The 17,208-nt window shown below is 38.1% G+C and overlaps 1 protein-coding gene across 1 annotated transcript in view; it reads right to left on the minus strand.

Annotated features, from left to right (window-relative positions):
* Positions 1–17,208, minus strand: part of ADAMTS20 (ADAM metallopeptidase with thrombospondin type 1 motif 20) — a 183,356-nt gene that overhangs the window by 82,090 nt on the left and 84,058 nt on the right. Inside the window, exons 19-27 of the mRNA XM_006168548.1 lie at positions 9,696–9,822; positions 7,804–8,014; positions 7,501–7,665; positions 6,679–6,843; positions 5,465–5,584; positions 4,803–4,910; positions 3,577–3,741; positions 3,175–3,465; positions 706–867 (exon numbers count right to left, since the gene is read on the minus strand). Of these exons, the coding sequence (XP_006168610.1) occupies positions 706–867; positions 3,175–3,465; positions 3,577–3,741; positions 4,803–4,910; positions 5,465–5,584; positions 6,679–6,843; positions 7,501–7,665; positions 7,804–8,014; positions 9,696–9,822 (1,514 nt within the window). The remainder of the gene's footprint in view (positions 1–705; positions 868–3,174; positions 3,466–3,576; positions 3,742–4,802; positions 4,911–5,464; positions 5,585–6,678; positions 6,844–7,500; positions 7,666–7,803; positions 8,015–9,695; positions 9,823–17,208) is intronic.

Genomic DNA, 17,208 nt, shown 5'->3' on the forward strand with positions numbered 1-17,208 from the left:
TGGCTTAAAACTCACGCTGGGTGCATGAGTGTGCTTGCCCAAGATACCTAGAGGAGAATGGAGGAGAAGGGATTGCGGCATGACCATCCACCCTGGGGGAGTGATTTCTCACTTTCTGTCTCTCTGTCTCTGTCTGGCGAGCGCACGTGCCCTATAGCAAAAACCTCTCAAAAAAAAAAAAAAAAAAAAAAAACCATACTAGATACATATGCATGCATGCCCAAAATTCTAACAGGAAGAGGAAATGGAGGAAAAGGGGTTATGTCATGATCATGTTGCAAATTGAGAGCTGTTTTCTTCTCTCTATCTCTTTCAGGGGAGACAATTGCCCTCTTGAAATAAAGAGAAAACAACCATGGTGTTAACAATTAAAAAAAAATTCTATACAATATAGTCCAGTAAGATTATTTTTTTAATTTTAATTTTATTTCTAGTTCTCTTATACATTCAATCACATTATTTAGCCTGCAAAGTGAATATTCCGACATGTGTACATTTCTCCCCAGTCCAGTTGATAATACTATGAAGTTATCTTCCATAGATAACACCCCACCTCTTTGTCCCATTAATGCTATGCCTCTCTGTTCTTTTTATTAACGTCCTTCCTCAGACTCTACTTTTTCAGTTTCTAATAGTATAAAGGCTTAATTTTCAGTCTTCAGAGATGGAATCATTTCTACAAGTTTAGTAAACAGCCTGACTTACCTCTCCCCAGTTTCCGTAGTTCCACTGTGGACAAGGTCCTGAGTCACAGTGCTTAGACTCAGGGGGCTTGGAGGCCGCAGCACAGTAACTGGCACTGTGTCCATTTTCATCCTGGCAGACCACAACTCGACGCTGGACACCTGCAGCACAGCTGCTAGAGCACTGACAGGACAGAACACAGAGATACACACACTGCAGATTCCACACCGAACGGACAGGGTGCAAACAAGGTCGGCATTTGATTTAAAATCAAACTATGTTAAACTTTCCCTTACTGGAATCACAACCACAATGTAAAAGAAACTGTCTAGACACTGAATTTTACTGGGGGGCTGTTTTAGAATTTATTAATGAAAAGGTGAGGCTTTTGGGCTGACCTCATAGCATAGTGGTTAAGAGAGCTCTATCCTGCATGGGCAGTTACAGTTCAAATCCCAACACCAGCGGTAGCCAGGCATGTGCATCCAAAATCCCAATATCATGGACAAATGGAAGGTGAGAAGGAATTGCAGCATGACCATGCCCCAATAGGGATTGCTGTCTCCCTTTTTCTCTGTCTCTGGTTCTATCTGGAGAGCACATGTGCCCTCCAGTCATTTAAAAAAAGAAAGGAAGAAAAGGTGAAGCTTTCTAGCTTGCATTAGGAAATAATCCTTCACTTTTATTCTAAATATGAAGTAAAGAGGAATGGAATTTTTAAGGTCACACTAGGGAAAAAATAAAGTGTTAAATAACTTCACTTTTAAATTGCTGTTCCTCTGAGTTTCATTAATCTCATGTCAAATAGGAACTATGTACCTCCTATAGATAACCATGATTGTACATCAGTTTATTGTAATAGTATCATAGTAATTTTTGATTTGAGAATATTTTTTCCATAAGTATGTTGAGTTTTATTTCTTAAAGGTTTTTCTTTTGTTTTTATTGTGAGCTGTAATCAGATTGTTTTTAAGTGCATTCCTCTGTAATCATATCACATTAGCATAGAATTCAATAAGAACTCTGGGGATTTGTAATCTGCTTCAAAAAAATGCTTTATCTTGGGACCAGCAGTTAGTGTAATGGCTATGTCACTAGACTCCCACATATTTGACCGCGGTTCAAGTCCCGAAGCCGGTGGCTTAAACTCACGCCAGGCACGTGTGCATGCATGCCCAAGATCCCGAGTGGAGAATGGAGGAGAAAGGACTGCAGTGTGGCCATCCCCCCTGGGGAGTGATTTCTTGCTTTCTGTCTCTCTGGCTTTCTCTGTCTTTCTGGCGAGTGTACACACCCTGTAGCAAAAACCTCTCCAAAAAAAGAAAAAAAAATGCTTCGTCTTTCTTAAGATTAAAACTTTTGATCTTGAGATAAATTCAGCATTAAAAGCACTAGATGTCATTATATACCTGTTAAAAAGATGTAAAATAACAAAATCACAGAATTAATACAACTCGGGAAAGATGACTTACCGCTCCCCAAGGTCCTGTTCTCCACTGGCTTCCTCCGACTGATGGATGAAGCCCCAGATTTTGATTGTCTTCAGGTTTGTGAGTTAATGGAAAATTCCTGCCTGGGAAATGGCTTGGCTGCTCAGAGGAGCTAGGAAAGTGGCTATATGTGGGTGGACAGGCTGCCAGGTTACAGTCTTGTTCTCTCAAAGGACGAACTTCAGGGTCGCAGTAATTCTCATCAATTGGCTGAAGGTAGTGGATGCATAAAACTTGCCGAGTTGTCTTTCCATAGCCACAGGAAGCTGAGCACTGATCAAACATTTACCAACATGTACAACGGAATATATTACATTAGGATTGTGTTAAATACCAAATATGATATTTAAATCGTTCCTGTCATTTTTTCCTCATAATACTTACAGGCGACCAATTCCCTGCTTGCCATTCTCCACAAGGGTTAAAACAGACCGATACCTCAGCAGGTTGTGGGGAGTGGGCACAATGTGATGCATCTGCTATTTCGTCGTGAGCATCACGGCAGCTCACGTAGCGGGCTTGAATACCTCTTCCACAAGACACGGAGCACTTACAAAAAATCAAATTACATTGAGGTGTTATGTAGGACCTCTCTAATGTCCCTAACAAATAGCTGTTACTCATATTTCTAAAATGTCATTTCTTGGGAAAATTTAAATTACAAATAATTTCAACTCACGCCAGGCACGTGTGCATGCATGCCCAAGATCCCGAGTGGAGAATGGAGGAGAAAGGACTGCAGTGTGGCCATCCCCCCTGGGGAGTGATTTCTTGCTTTCTGTCTCTCTGGCTTTCTCTGTCTTTCTGGCGAGTGTACACACCCTGTAGCAAAAACCTCTCCAAAAAAAGAAAAAAAAAATGCTTCGTCTTTCTTAAGATTAAAACTTTTGATCTTGAGATAAATTCAGCATTAAAAGCACTAGATGTCATTATATACCTGTTAAAAAGATGTAAAATAACAAAATCACAGAATTAATACAACTCGGGAAAGATGACTTACCGCTCCCCAAGGTCCTGTTCTCCACTGGCTTCCTCCGACTGATGGATGAAGCCCCAGATTTTGATTGTCTTCAGGTTTGTGAGTTAATGGAAAATTCCTGCCTGGGAAATGGCTTGGCTGCTCAGAGGAGCTAGGAAAGTGGCTATATGTGGGTGGACAGGCTGCCAGGTTACAGTCTTGTTCTCTCAAAGGACGAACTTCAGGGTCGCAGTAATTCTCATCAATTGGCTGAAGGTAGTGGATGCATAAAACTTGCCGAGTTGTCTTTCCATAGCCACAGGAAGCTGAGCACTGATCAAACATTTACCAACATGTACAACGGAATATATTACATTAGGATTGTGTTAAATACCAAATATGATATTTAAATCGTTCCTGTCATTTTTTCCTCATAATACTTACAGGCGACCAATTCCCTGCTTGCCATTCTCCACAAGGGTTAAAACAGACCGATACCTCAGCAGGTTGTGGGGAGTGGGCACAATGTGATGCATCTGCTATTTCGTCGTGAGCATCACGGCAGCTCACGTAGCGGGCTTGAATACCTCTTCCACAAGACACGGAGCACTTACAAAAAATCAAATTACATTGAGGTGTTATGTAGGACCTCTCTAATGTCCCTAACAAATAGCTGTTACTCATATTTCTAAAATGTCATTTCTTGGGAAAATTTAAATTACAAATAATTTCACCTGGCATCACTCCTTAGTGAAGATGGGGTAATGAACATCCCAATCAAGTAAGATCATACATTTCACAGATAAGATAGAAACATGTATATGTTTATATACTGATTTAAATTAATGATCAGTTGTTTGCCAAAACTAAGGCTACTGAAAACATCTTATGAATGAGAATGTTAAGATAATGTTAAAAATAACTTTGAAAGTCCTGAGTAACAGAAAGGTAGATGGAATTTCATAATTAATTAAAATATACAGAGAACCTGTGAAGTTTGAAAATATATACTCCATATAAGATTAGAACAAAGTCTATATTCCATAGATTTAAAATTCTCAGTTAAAACAGCAACATGAGGGACCAGCAGTTAGTGTAATGGCTATGTCGCTGGACTCCCATGTAGTCGACCGCGGTTCGCGTCCTGGACCCAGTGACTTAAAACTCACACCGGGCGCGTGTGCGTGTGTGCCCAAGATCCCGAGAGGAGAATGGAGGAGAAAGGATTGCAGCGTGACCATCCCCCCTGGGGGGGTGATTTCTCGCTTTCTGTCTCTCTGTCTGTCTCCGTCTGTCTGGCGAGCGCACGCACCCTATAGCAAAAACCTCTCCAAAAAAAAAAAAAAAACAGCAACATGAAAATGTTTGCAAAATCATATAAACGCCTAATATCACATCTGCTTTTCATGCCAGTGACATAAGTATTATTATTATTTCTATTTTCCAAATTAGAAAACAGACTCAGAGAACCTTAATTTCTTGCCTAGAGAGCTCTGAAAAGGTATAAAAGGACTTAGCCATTCGATGACTAATTATAAATCCTATATGCATCCTTCATGTATCAAAATGCCTGAGAATGAATACACCATTCATTTGACAAATGAGCCATTTGTTGATGCCTACAAGTCTCCGTAATAGTAACACCATGTCTCTTAATGAAATTCACTTACTGAGGTCCAAGAACCGTGTCGCCATTGTGCTAACTTTCCCAAAGGAACGGCGGGCAGTAAAGTAGCCCCAACTTCGGGGATAATTGGGCAAGGTGTAACCATACAATCCTGTTCAAAAGGAACATAGATTTTGTTAACCACCAATGAATTAATCACTCTGGTTTATATTACATCTAGTTTGTCCTTTCTTCTTCTATATGTTTAATTCAAGAATGGTTACATAATGACTTACAAACAGATGACCTAAAGCTTTTGATCATTCAAAAGTACAAAATACCGTCAAGTGCCAATTGTGTACAGTAACTCTAAATCCTAAAGCATGAGTCATTCTCCTGATGGTTTGAAAGGAAATGAACAACCATCCTTTAAAAAATGCATACTGGAACAGTCTGAACATAGACTTCTACCTTAAAAAGCATAATCCTATTTAGAAGTTCATAATATCCATAATAATAGTATCCTCCTTCAGTTCAAATAATAGAAATATACAATTAAATGAGTGGTCCAATGGCAAATAAGTAAAAACAAATTCATCTACAAAGGTAGACCAACAATGATTAAACACTTTCCCGCTACACACACACATTTTAAAAGCATGTAAGTTTAAGTAAAAAAAAAAAAAAAATATATATATATATAATCTATGAAGAGGATTCCTTTACCTGCCGGTCATTTGGACGACTAAGTCCATGGCAGTCTCTGTCATCTAGCACTGCACTAAAGACCTCGCTGACACACTTAACAGCACGCATCTGATACCCATGTCCGCATGTGGCTGTGCACTGAAAGAAAAAGAAAAATAGATACTTAAGTACCATTGTTTCTCAGAAATTGCAGAAACTTCCTTCTTCTTAATTGCCAGAGGGCATGTGTGCTCACCAGAGACAGAAGGAGATGGAGAAAGAAGGAGAAAGCACTCCTTTCCCCCTGCAGTTGAGCATGGTCATGCCTCATTTCTTTCTCCTCCATTTCTCTACCCTATTGGAATTTTGGGCACACATGTACTAAGCATGTTTTTTAAGCTGACGGCTGTGATTCAAAACATGTTCAGCCATGTGTGATCTGGCTCCCTTAACCACTAGGTTATGGGACCAGCCTGAAACTTCTATTTTCTTAATTAATACATAGTAATACACTTACTGTAGATCTTTTTACTAATTCTTTATACCAGACTCAAGATTTAAAATTAGCAAATTAAATCAATATGTATATTTAGTTAAATTGATTATGGAGCTATCAATAAAATACAAAATGTGCTATTATTTTGTATCTTTAAAAAGTTACGTGAAAATACCAATAGAGACCTATTTTTGAGTTAGAATCCCTATAATTTAGGAAAACAAAATACTGTAAAACTCTATCTTCTGCATCCATATCACTTAATATGACTAGTAAATTTGAAAAAACATAAAGAAAGACTAGTATATGATAAAATTAAAGAGACAAGAAGTTTCTCATCAACTATGGTTATCCCCAGGATAAGCTATGCACCCTCATCCTGCCTGACCGTTGCTTGTATTGTAGACTCTAGCTGCCTGTTAGGCAAACTTCTAAACAATGCCTACTTTATAGAAAGATACGAATCTAGACCTTGAATCTTGAATCCAAAAATATTTAGCATTTAGTCAAAGCTGATGATAGCAAAAGTTTTATAGCATTTTGGTTAACAGAAATAAATTCAAAAGCAAAGCTGAAATATTTAGCATAGCAAAATTAACAGTGCTATCAAGATTTTGTAGATAACAACTTGTATTTCAAGGATTTTCTCCAATATAAAACTCAAATTTCAGTGCATCCACCAAAGACAGTATGAATATATCACATTTCGTGTGATCTGTAAAGATAGAGTGAACCAGAAAAACCCATCTATACTCACCGATCCCCATGGTCCCACTTGCCAGGAAGCACATGGAAGAAGCTCACATGGTCCCAGAGACTCAGGTTTGGTACTTGGATTACAAAAGCCTTCACTCAAGTGATCCTCATTGAGCTGACACCAGACCTGCCGCTGTTTTGTTCCTTTTCCACAGGTAACAAGACACTGTAAGAAGACAGTTGATGGGGACTTATTTGCAGTGTCAGTACACACAAACGCATTTCAAAATCATGCAGCAACCAAGTCACCTACTGAATAAAGCTATAAGACCATTCCTGAATGTGTTTTCCCTCACTCTCTAGAGATATTCACCAAGTAAAATCAGCCACCATTAACTTCTGTGGCCTGACTCCCATAAAAACATCCGTTCATTGGTAAAAACAAAAAACAAAAAACAAAAAACAAAGATGCAGAGCTAACCTTAGAATTAATATATGAGGGTCTTCAAAAATTACAGAAATGTGTAATAAGAAAACTCTATACATAGATTTTACTCTCTTTTTTTTGCACCAAAATAAACTCAAACTTTAATTCTGTTTTTCTATAAAGTTTTGGAAAGCTCCTCATATATCATGGCTGCTGTGACACTGACACTTTCTTATGGAGATGGTTATAGGTAAAACATCAGTGAATGTTATTGCCTAGTCCTGCAAATAGTTTAAGGACAAACCATTTCTTAAATGCTTTACTGCCTTGATATTAAAGTTATCTACAAAATTATAAAATGAATTTAAGTACGTCTAAATTTAATAAAGTCTTTGATTGCAAAATTTTCCTAGCACAATATAATAATAGTTCTAAGCTTTGTGTGTTGCATGTTACCTCACTCCACTCACTAGTAGCCCAACTGGGACAGGAAAATTCATTGCAATTTTCCATTAATACTCGGGGAAGCTCTTGACATTCTCTGTCAGCAAGATGGTGGCCAAAATTATTCATACAATAAGATTCTCGAGACCTTTCTCCTCCTCCGCAACTCCTGGAACACTGAATTCAAAAGAAAATGTGGTGACTTTTGGAAATTTTTTTTTAAATCAAAGTTTAACATCAACAAAAAAGCATTAGAACAACAAAATATTTAATTAGAAAAAAAGTGGGCAATTTTATGTGATTTTTTTCATGTACCTGGGACCATTCTGAATAATGCCATCTTGTTAAGACACAGTCTCCATGACAGGGCTCTCGGGTTGGAGGTTTCAGTTGGTCTCTGCAGTAGTGGTCATCTACTGGAACAGTCTGCCCTTTGTGGATGGAATACTTCATACAGTGGACATCCAAGGACCTATAGCCTTGACCACATTGGGATGAACAGTCACTTTTGCCAATGATGTGCCACCTGGAAAAATCAGATGTCATGACATACAGGGTGTATGCTAATGAACACAATTAAAAATAGATGCAGAGAAACTCATACATACAATTCAATTTTAAAAATATTAACAGCTGACAGAGAAGCAATCTGGAAATACTTGATAATCACTGAATTCAAGATGAGAAGTTCTTAGAGACCATATAACCCAAACTTTCCTTTTGGAGAGAAGAAAATGAGGCCCAGAGAAATTGTGTTTTTAAACAGTATAAATGCTGGATTTTTCTTTTGGTCAGAAACCCTACGTTTTTCTAAATAAAATATTACTTGCTCTAAAGATATATGTAAATAGAGCTGATCTGGCGAAAACTGGAGATAGGCAGCTAGCTCTATTCTTTGATATCACCCTGGCAATTGGTGGTGGCTTGGACATGTGTCCAAGGATCTCCAAACTACCCCAGAAACCTTGGGAAATAACTGAAATAACTGGTTTAGACCAAGATCACCCAACTACTTAGTGGTAGGTTGAGGACTATAACTATAACTTATAACTTCTGCAGTACTTTCATTTATGACCAGGGAATATCTGGGACTCTGACTACATCAATGTAAATAAAGCCTTTAAAACTCGGTAAACCAGTTTGTAAGACATAGCATATTTTCTCATCAACTCATGTAACTATATTTAGAGGTTTAAATGTTTCCAGGGAAAACATTTTTCTCACGAGTTAAATGCAAGTTTTAGCCAAATTATCCCAATGAAAATCAAGCGATCTAACCAACTACTGATGTAAGGGTGCACTGTTATAATGTAGCATAGAATTCACAGGGTTCATTTCCATCCCCAACAGCATCTCAAAGACTCACTGAGTTTCATCCCACTGCAATGCAGCAGATGAACCAGCTGCATAGCACTAGGTTTTTACTGTCTCTTGAAACAACATCATAATTATATAGAAATTCTCATTCTTGCTGAGTGAAAGAAGTTACAGCTATCCCTGAATATTAAATGTCACCTACTACTATGTAAAAACAATTTTGAAAGATGGAATTATTGTTCTCAGTGTCACTCCAAGACCAATCACACCAAGAAAATAAAATTAAAAAAAAAAAAACTAATAAAAAGAAATCTAGGTTAGAAGTATTCACTTCTCTGCCATGACCTAGGATCATGTTCCTTAAGGTTTAACTGACAAAATACTGATAAGGTATTAGGAAAATCTATCTTTTCACTCTCCAGTGCTCAAACTTGCGGTTTGTTGGCTATGAGCTGGTGCTGGCTCATGAGATTAGAGGAAATTACAAAACCACATTACAAAATTTATTGTTTCAGACCTTTAAACCATAGCTTGTCAGAATAGAGTTTACCTGTATTAACTTTACAGACAAAATTGCTCCCATTTCCTAAACAAAATGTTACAAAAATACTAGGACTAAAACTTCAGACCGGTTACTGAACTTCACCACAGATCAGTGAGCCTGAAATGTTCATAATGGCAGGCCGACAATGACGATGGTTATTAGTTACACGTCCACTGCATCAGACTCTGAGCTATTGGATCATCAGGAAAGTTATGATGTGTTTTCTGTGCAAAAATGCATCATGACTTCCCCAACAACCTAATAGATGTTTTATATCTCATCTCCCTTATTAGTTTAATCTGGTTACACTGCACTCTGGCTGCATTATGTATCATGTTCCTTTTACCTCAGTTCACAGTCTGTATTGCATCTTTCAGTCACAAGCAATGGAAGTGGCAAATGTTCACATCTTTGATCAGACACCACCATATGATCACTCTTGCGTATGCAGGCAATTTTTCTTCTATGAAGACCTTGACCAAAGACAGATGAAGATTAAAAATGAAAGGACAATTTATTTAAGTATATGTCTACAAGTATTTAATTATGTTAATAGCTTCACAGATTCAGCTAACGAAGCAAAAATTTCTAACACAACATACGGAATATACTAGTATCATTAATCTAGTCAGAAATAACTTCTTTGTGTGTATGGAAAGGTTTTTACTATAGGGCACCTAGGCTTGCCAGAAGGACAGAGAGAGACAGAGAGGCAGAAAGCGAGAAATCACCCCCGCAGGGGGAATGGCCACACCGCAATCCCTTTTCTTCCATTCTCTTCTTGGGACCTTGGGCACACACGCACATGCACCCAGTGTGAATTTAAGCTATCAGGTCCAGGACTTGAACCACAGTCGACTACATGGGAGTCCAGTGACATAGCCATTATGCAAACTGCTAGTCCCATGTCACCATTTTTTTTTAAAGGCATAAACGGACAATAAAAAGATCAGTGGTTACAATGGATTGTGGGGAAGGAGGGACAGATGAATAGGTAAAACACAGGGGATTTTTAGGGTAGAGACACTACTCTCTTCGATACTATAATGGTGGGTACATTGTCAAAACCCATAGAATTTACAGTGTAAAGCGTGAACTCTATGGGACCAGCCAGTGGTGTTGTAGTTATAGTGCTGGACTCCCACATAGCCAACCATGAGTCTAGTCCCAGGCCTGGTGGCTTGAAAATCACACTGGGTGCGTGCATACATGTGTCTGAAATCCCAAGAGGAGAATGGAGGAGTTGCTGCACGGCCATCTCCCTGAGGGATAATTTCTCATTTTCTCTCTCTCTTTCATTGTCTATCTCTCTCTCTCTCTGGAAAGTGTACATGCCCTATGGCAAAAACAAACATACACCCCTAATTTATACTTCAGCTAATAATATATCAAAATTGGCTCATCAATTGTGCTACAATAATGCAAGATATTAATAGGGAAATGAGATTGCAGATGAAACTGAGCAAAGATCCCCTAATGTATTTTCTAGGGTTTTTGAAATATAAGGTCCATTTATGTTGTTATGGCCCAGAGTAAGGAGTAAGTCTTCAGATTTTGGTTATGACAATGACCAACATGGACCATGAATGAGAGCCATTTGTCTTCTAAAACTCTCACTTAAAGGAAAGATAAAGCTTTCATTTCAATATGTAAGATGTTTTATAGGCTGGAAACTGCTGGTTGTGAGCTCAAAGACTCCAGGCTGAATGGCTCCAGAAACCTGAAGCAAAATGTGAACTGATCATGTGCCTGGGACCTCTGCCCCTAATTTTGCCCTTAAAAATGCATGTAAGGAACACCTTGGGGAGACTGTCTTTTCAGCATGAACTGTCCACTCTCCTTGCTTTGTACTTTGCAATAAAGCTGTACTTTCCTTCATCACACCATGTGCTTCTGGTTTGGTTTTACAGTGCTTGAGTGAGTGAACCAGATTTGAGCTCAGTAACAGAGAGAGAAAGGAGGAGGAATAAATATGTAAACTCTGTATTTTCTGTTCGAGTTTTTGATAAATGTAAAACCTCTCTAAAAATAAAGTTTATAAATTTTTTTCTTTAAATATCATGGATGAGGCCAGCAGTGGTCTGGTAGAAAAGGTGCTAGATTCCCACACGGACTACTGTGGTTCAAGTGCTGGACCTAGTGACTTGAAAAACCATGCCAAGTGTGTGTGTATGAGTGCCCAGAATGCCAAGTGGAAAATGGAGAAGGGATTATGGTGTGACTATCTCTGTCTTTCTCTGGCAAGCATACATGTCCTATGGCAAAAACTAAAAAAAAAAAAAAAAGACATTAATGCAGATAGCAAGTTGGAGTAGAGATATAACCAACAACCACTCAAAACACTGTCTGAGTATGAAATAAACCTTTGCTGTTCTAAGTCATAAAGATTTGGTGGCTGTTTGTATGAGGCAGAACCATAGCAAGAGCAGACAGAGAAGTGGTCACACGGTCACTGTGGTTTGAACTTTATACTTTCTGCAATGAGGAGGTGGTCGAGTTCAAGCAGTCAGTAACTGATCTAATTCCTGCTTTCTTAAAAGTTCAACTGTGCACTTCCAGCTAACTAAAAACTAACATATATGCATATCTGTGCTCCTTCCTAAGTACCTTTGAAATAACTATAGGAAATTTTGAAAAGGCATAAATCTAAAAGAACAATTAAAAAGAAAAGAGAGAAGAAACATGGTAGGCAAGAAAGGGAAAATTTGAATATGAAAAGTAGATGCAAATGACCTATTTAGCAAAGGCATGGATGATGAAACCTAAGTCTGTAACTGAGGAAATGAATAAGAAAACAAACTATTCATGCCACAGAATCCAAGAAAAGCAGGAAGCAAAACAGCAGGTTCCACTGAAAGGGGTAAGCCTGAAAAAGTGGAGATTCTATTAAAAGATATTCATGAAGAATAGTCAGACAGTTACGTTTCTAGTCAAAAACAGTACTATCCAGTAAATACGGAAAGAGCCGCATATGTAATTTTACATTTTCTAGTAGTCACAACAACAAAAAAAAGCATGGACTAACAGATGGCATAATGATTGTTTCACTAGACTCCCATGTAGTTGACCACAGTTCGAGTCCTGGACCCAGTGCCTTAAAACTCATCCAGGTGCGTGTGCATGTATGCCCCAAATCCCGAGAGAATGGAGAAGAAGGGATTGTGGCATGGCCATCCCAGATTTCTGACTTTCTGTCTGTCTCTCTGTCTTTCTGGCAAGCACAAGCACTCTATACTAAATATCTCTAAAAAAAACAAATAGTAAAAACATATAAGAAAAATTAATTTTAATAACATTTTTATTTGACCTGATCTAGCTAAAATGTGGTCATTTTAACCTGATACCTATATAAAGCTAGCAATATATTTTATATTCTTTCATACTGTCTTCAAAATCTAATGCACATTTCACACTTCACCACAGTGGGCAGCACAGCTCCAGAGAAGGTGAAGTCAAAGGCGCAGGAGGCGGCAGAGGGACAAGGGAAATATGATATACTGAAACAAGGTGATTAAGTAGAAGTCTCTACTCTGAGTGAGGCGATCCCAGTCCACCTCCCCTCCCTCTAGCTCCCAGTCAATGTACATTGCCTCCCAGTCCCTTATCAGCATCAGAAGAGGGGAGGATTCTTCCTTGGTGGACCATTTAACCCAAGAAAAAAGATCAACTGATAATGGCATTAAGGGTGTCTTTCCAATGACATATTAAAGGACTACATAATGACCCAAGTCCTCAATAATGAAGTAAGTCTCTAGTTGACTTGTCTGACTCATATAATCAGCATTGTAGGACTTCTTAAATATGAACAAATAAAGGATCTGTGGACATTTTAGGAAAGACTAATATAAAGAGGCCAAAAATTAAAAAAAAAAAAAATTCAGCAAGGATGAAACAGATAAATGTCATTAAACACAAGAAAACTTAAAGAGTATATTAAGTATCCTCAGAGACATAATAGAAAATATTAACAAAGTTCATTTATCCATGAAACAGAAGCAAGATGTATAAAGAAACATTAACAAAGATATTGAGAAAAGAAATTAGAAAATTTATCAGTTTAGGAGGTCAAACATCAAAATACAAGCTTTAGGAAGATAGAAAAGAAAAATTAATGTGAAGAAATTATCAAAAATTATGCAACGAAATTTCTCAAGAAAAAGAATCTATATTTCCAATCAGAATGATATCCTAATTACCTAAGAAAATAGGTGGGAAGGAAAACTCATCTCAAAGCACATTTTCCTGGCATTTTGTACCACTAGAATTAAAGAGAGGATCCGCAAACTTTCCAGAGTACAAAATGCCACACATAAGCACAGCAAATTGGAAAATGAGCCAGACAACAAGGTTTTCAAAATTCTAAAGGAAAATAGTCTATTTAAAAATGTCTACCAGCTAAAATACTGATCAGATATAAAACAAAATAATATCATTTTTTAAAATATGAAAAGTCTCAAGAAACAACCTTTCTTTCTCAGTTAAGTTCTGAGGGCTATATTCTACCCATTGAGGGAAATAAATAATAAAGAAAAATTCATGAAAATTGAAAACAGTATCCAACACAGAAAAAAGTCAAACAGAATTCCCAGGATATTAGTGAAGGAAAATCTTAAGATAATAGGTAACAAGCAGATAAAGCAAAATAAACAAACAATAACAGAAAAATGAGGGCCATGGCAGCAAAAGGCAAATTTACAAAAAAAAGAAATTGATATATTAAATAATATGCTTGAAAATAGTAAGAGAAATTATACAATGTTGATTTTTTAAAGCTGAGGAGTGTCCTGACGTGTTCAGGGAAGCTATGCTCTAAACTCCATCTCCTAGACTCCCAAAGTATTCAGACAAGAAGCCATTTTAAAGCTGAGGTGTGTCTAGTGCACCCTCTGGTTTTCATTTTTTACATGTAAAACAAATTTTTTCCCTCTTTTTTGGTAATATTTTTCCAGTTTTTTTTTCCTTTTTGCTTATTTTTTTAACCTTACTTTCCCACTCAAAGCTTCACTCTCTGCACACTAAATGTCTAGATAGGCCTAGGTGCACAGTAGTCAAGCATCTGAATACTTTTAGAGTCATTGAAATCCTCACTGCTTATCGAACCTCCTGCTTTAATGAAGAAATTTATTTTTCTACATCTGAATTCCTAATCTTTTTGTAGATACCACATTGCAAAGTACAGTGGAAGATAGATTTTTGTCACAGAATGACCAGTAAAAACCTCAGAGGTACAAGAAACATGAAAAATCAAGAAAATATCTCTTCCTAAGGGAAAAGAACAATCCTTCATCATCCACAGACAGTACAGTACAATTCATGGAAATGTCTGATAGAAAATTGAGAATATTCATAGTGACAAAACTAAACAAGATACAAGAGCTGAGAGATAATGAACTCCAGAAGATGCAGGAGAAAAGAGATAATGAGTTCCAGGAGGTGTTAATGTTCTTCCATGACCTGAAAGAGGAAATACACACCAGAAAAAAAAAAGAATCAAATGGAGCTATTAGAGATGAAGTCTGCCATTCAGGAAATCAAAACCTCCCTCAAAAGTATTAAAAGCAGATTAGTCCATGCAGAAAACTGAATCTCGGATGTTGAAGGCAAAACCTCTGATATAGAAAAAACAACAACAACAACAAAAGTGAAAATAACTCCCAAAAATGAGAATACTATGTAAGAAATACTAAACAGCATTAAGCGCCCAAACATCCAGATAATCAGTATCCCAGAAGATGAGGAAACTAATAAGGGCACTGATAATCTATTCCATGAACTCTTGGAAGAAAACTTTACAAATCTAGAGAGGCATTCAAATATCCAGACCCAAGAAATACAAAGGACTCCTAATAAAATCAACCCAAGAAGATCTTCAAGGCACATCATAGCCAGACTGGCCAAATCTACAAAGACAAGATACTAAAATTGGCAAGAGAGAAACGTCAGGTTACTTATAAAGGTTATCCAATCAGGCTAGCCTCAGACCTCTCATCACAAACAATGCAAGCAAGGAAAGAAGGGGAAAACATATTCAAAGTGTTAAGTGAAAAAACAGTTTCAACCAAGAATACACGCCCAGTGTGAGTTTAAGCCACCGGGTCCAGGATGCGAACCATGGTCGACTATGTGGGAGTCCAGCGACATAGCCATTACTCTAACTGCTGGTCCCAGCAAAAATTTTTTTATATGTAAAATAAATGTTTGTGGAAAGGTATAAAAATAAGTAAGTAAATGGAAAAAGGAAAAATAATACAATGTCAACAGAAAGTTTGGGGACTGATGATTTTCAGCAGACAAATAAGTAAACAAATAGAATTGAGGGAATTTAACTTTAAATAAGCCTAAAGTTATATAACAAGGGCACATAATCATAGTATACTCTGTGGCAAAAGGATCAATAATCCTATTCTCCTGCACATAATTATTTAATAAGAGACCTCTGCTGGTTTGGATTCTCAAACCATCTCTTACCTTGTTTTTTAATCCCTTTTGAACCTTTTTTTTTTTTTTAAGTTTTTACCTGGGACCAGCAGGTGGCATAATGGTTACATCACTGGACTTTCACATAGCCCACTGTGGTTTGAGCCCTGGACCTGCTGGCTTAAACACTCATGTCGGGCACATGTGTGTGCATGCCCAAAATCCCAAAAGGAGACGAGCAGAAAAGGTTGGAGTATGGCCATCCACCAGGGAGAATATTTCTCGTTTTCTGTCTCTCTTTCTCTGGCTCTCTGGCAAGTGCACACACTCTTCAGTAAAAAATCTCTCTCTCAAAAGAAAAAAAGGTTTTGCCTTAGGGCACATGTGCTCACCAGAGAGAGGGAGAGAGAGAGAGACAGAGAGAGACAGAGATAATGAGAGGAAAAGTAGGAAATTTCCCCCCAGGGGATGGAAGGGCTTGACCATGCTACAAACCCTTCTTCTCCATTCTCCTCCCAGGATCTATCTTGGGCACACATACACACATACCCAGCTTGATTCTCAAGCCACCATCCCTGGGACTTGAACCATAGTCAGCCATAGTCAGTGGGAGTTCAGCGACATAACTGCTACTCCATCTACTGGTCCCAAGTCATTTTTTCACTTGGTAAATCCATGTCATGCTAGAATGTTCTCTCATTCACCTGTTGCTTGGATTTGTCCTCCTAGCTCCTAGAGTCATAGCCACAGAATGGCTTATTCACATAATGGTGGGATGCTGCTCCCAAACTCCTATGCTACATCCAACACAAGTATCTTCAGGGCCTTGCTGTCAAAATGAATTCTTACTCCTGCATTACCAAAGCTTTTTCTACCTGCAGTGTTTATCTCAGTTGGCCTTAAATTGTCTACTACCATATCCCACCACAAGATATCCTCTGAACAGAAACAGGGCACTTATTCTCACACAATCATTCTGGGCATCACTGTCCCACCACCAGAGGAACAAAATGTGCATCTTCCTGCATGGGACATTCCTTTGGCTCCTTAATGTCAGTTTTGCTAGACTTGCCCTCAGATTCTCATCGCCTGTGGACACTGCCTCTGACCATATTCCTTCTCTCTCATATGCTCATCTCCACGCTGCTCTGCCCTTCCTCTTGTCTACTCACTGCTCATCTGCTTCCCAAATCTCGTCTCTATTCTCTACAAAAGCCACTTTTTCATTCTGTACAAACTTCTTATCTCCGGCTTCAAACTCCTCACGAGCTGTTCCCACCTTTTCTGTGGTCCTGTATCTGTGTGCTGCATTGACCGTTTCAAATTATGATATCTATTCATGCTTCTGTTTCAGCCACTCAGTTCTGAAACCTGAATGCAGAACTGGGGTCTTATTAATAACCTAAAGCAAAGAAACCCCTCAATAATGTTTATGGCACTGA

This window comes from Tupaia chinensis, unplaced genomic scaffold (genome assembly GCF_000334495.1).
Source record: "Tupaia chinensis unplaced genomic scaffold, TupChi_1.0 Scaffold145870_1, whole genome shotgun sequence".
Taxonomy (NCBI): domain Eukaryota; kingdom Metazoa; phylum Chordata; class Mammalia; order Scandentia; family Tupaiidae; genus Tupaia; species Tupaia belangeri.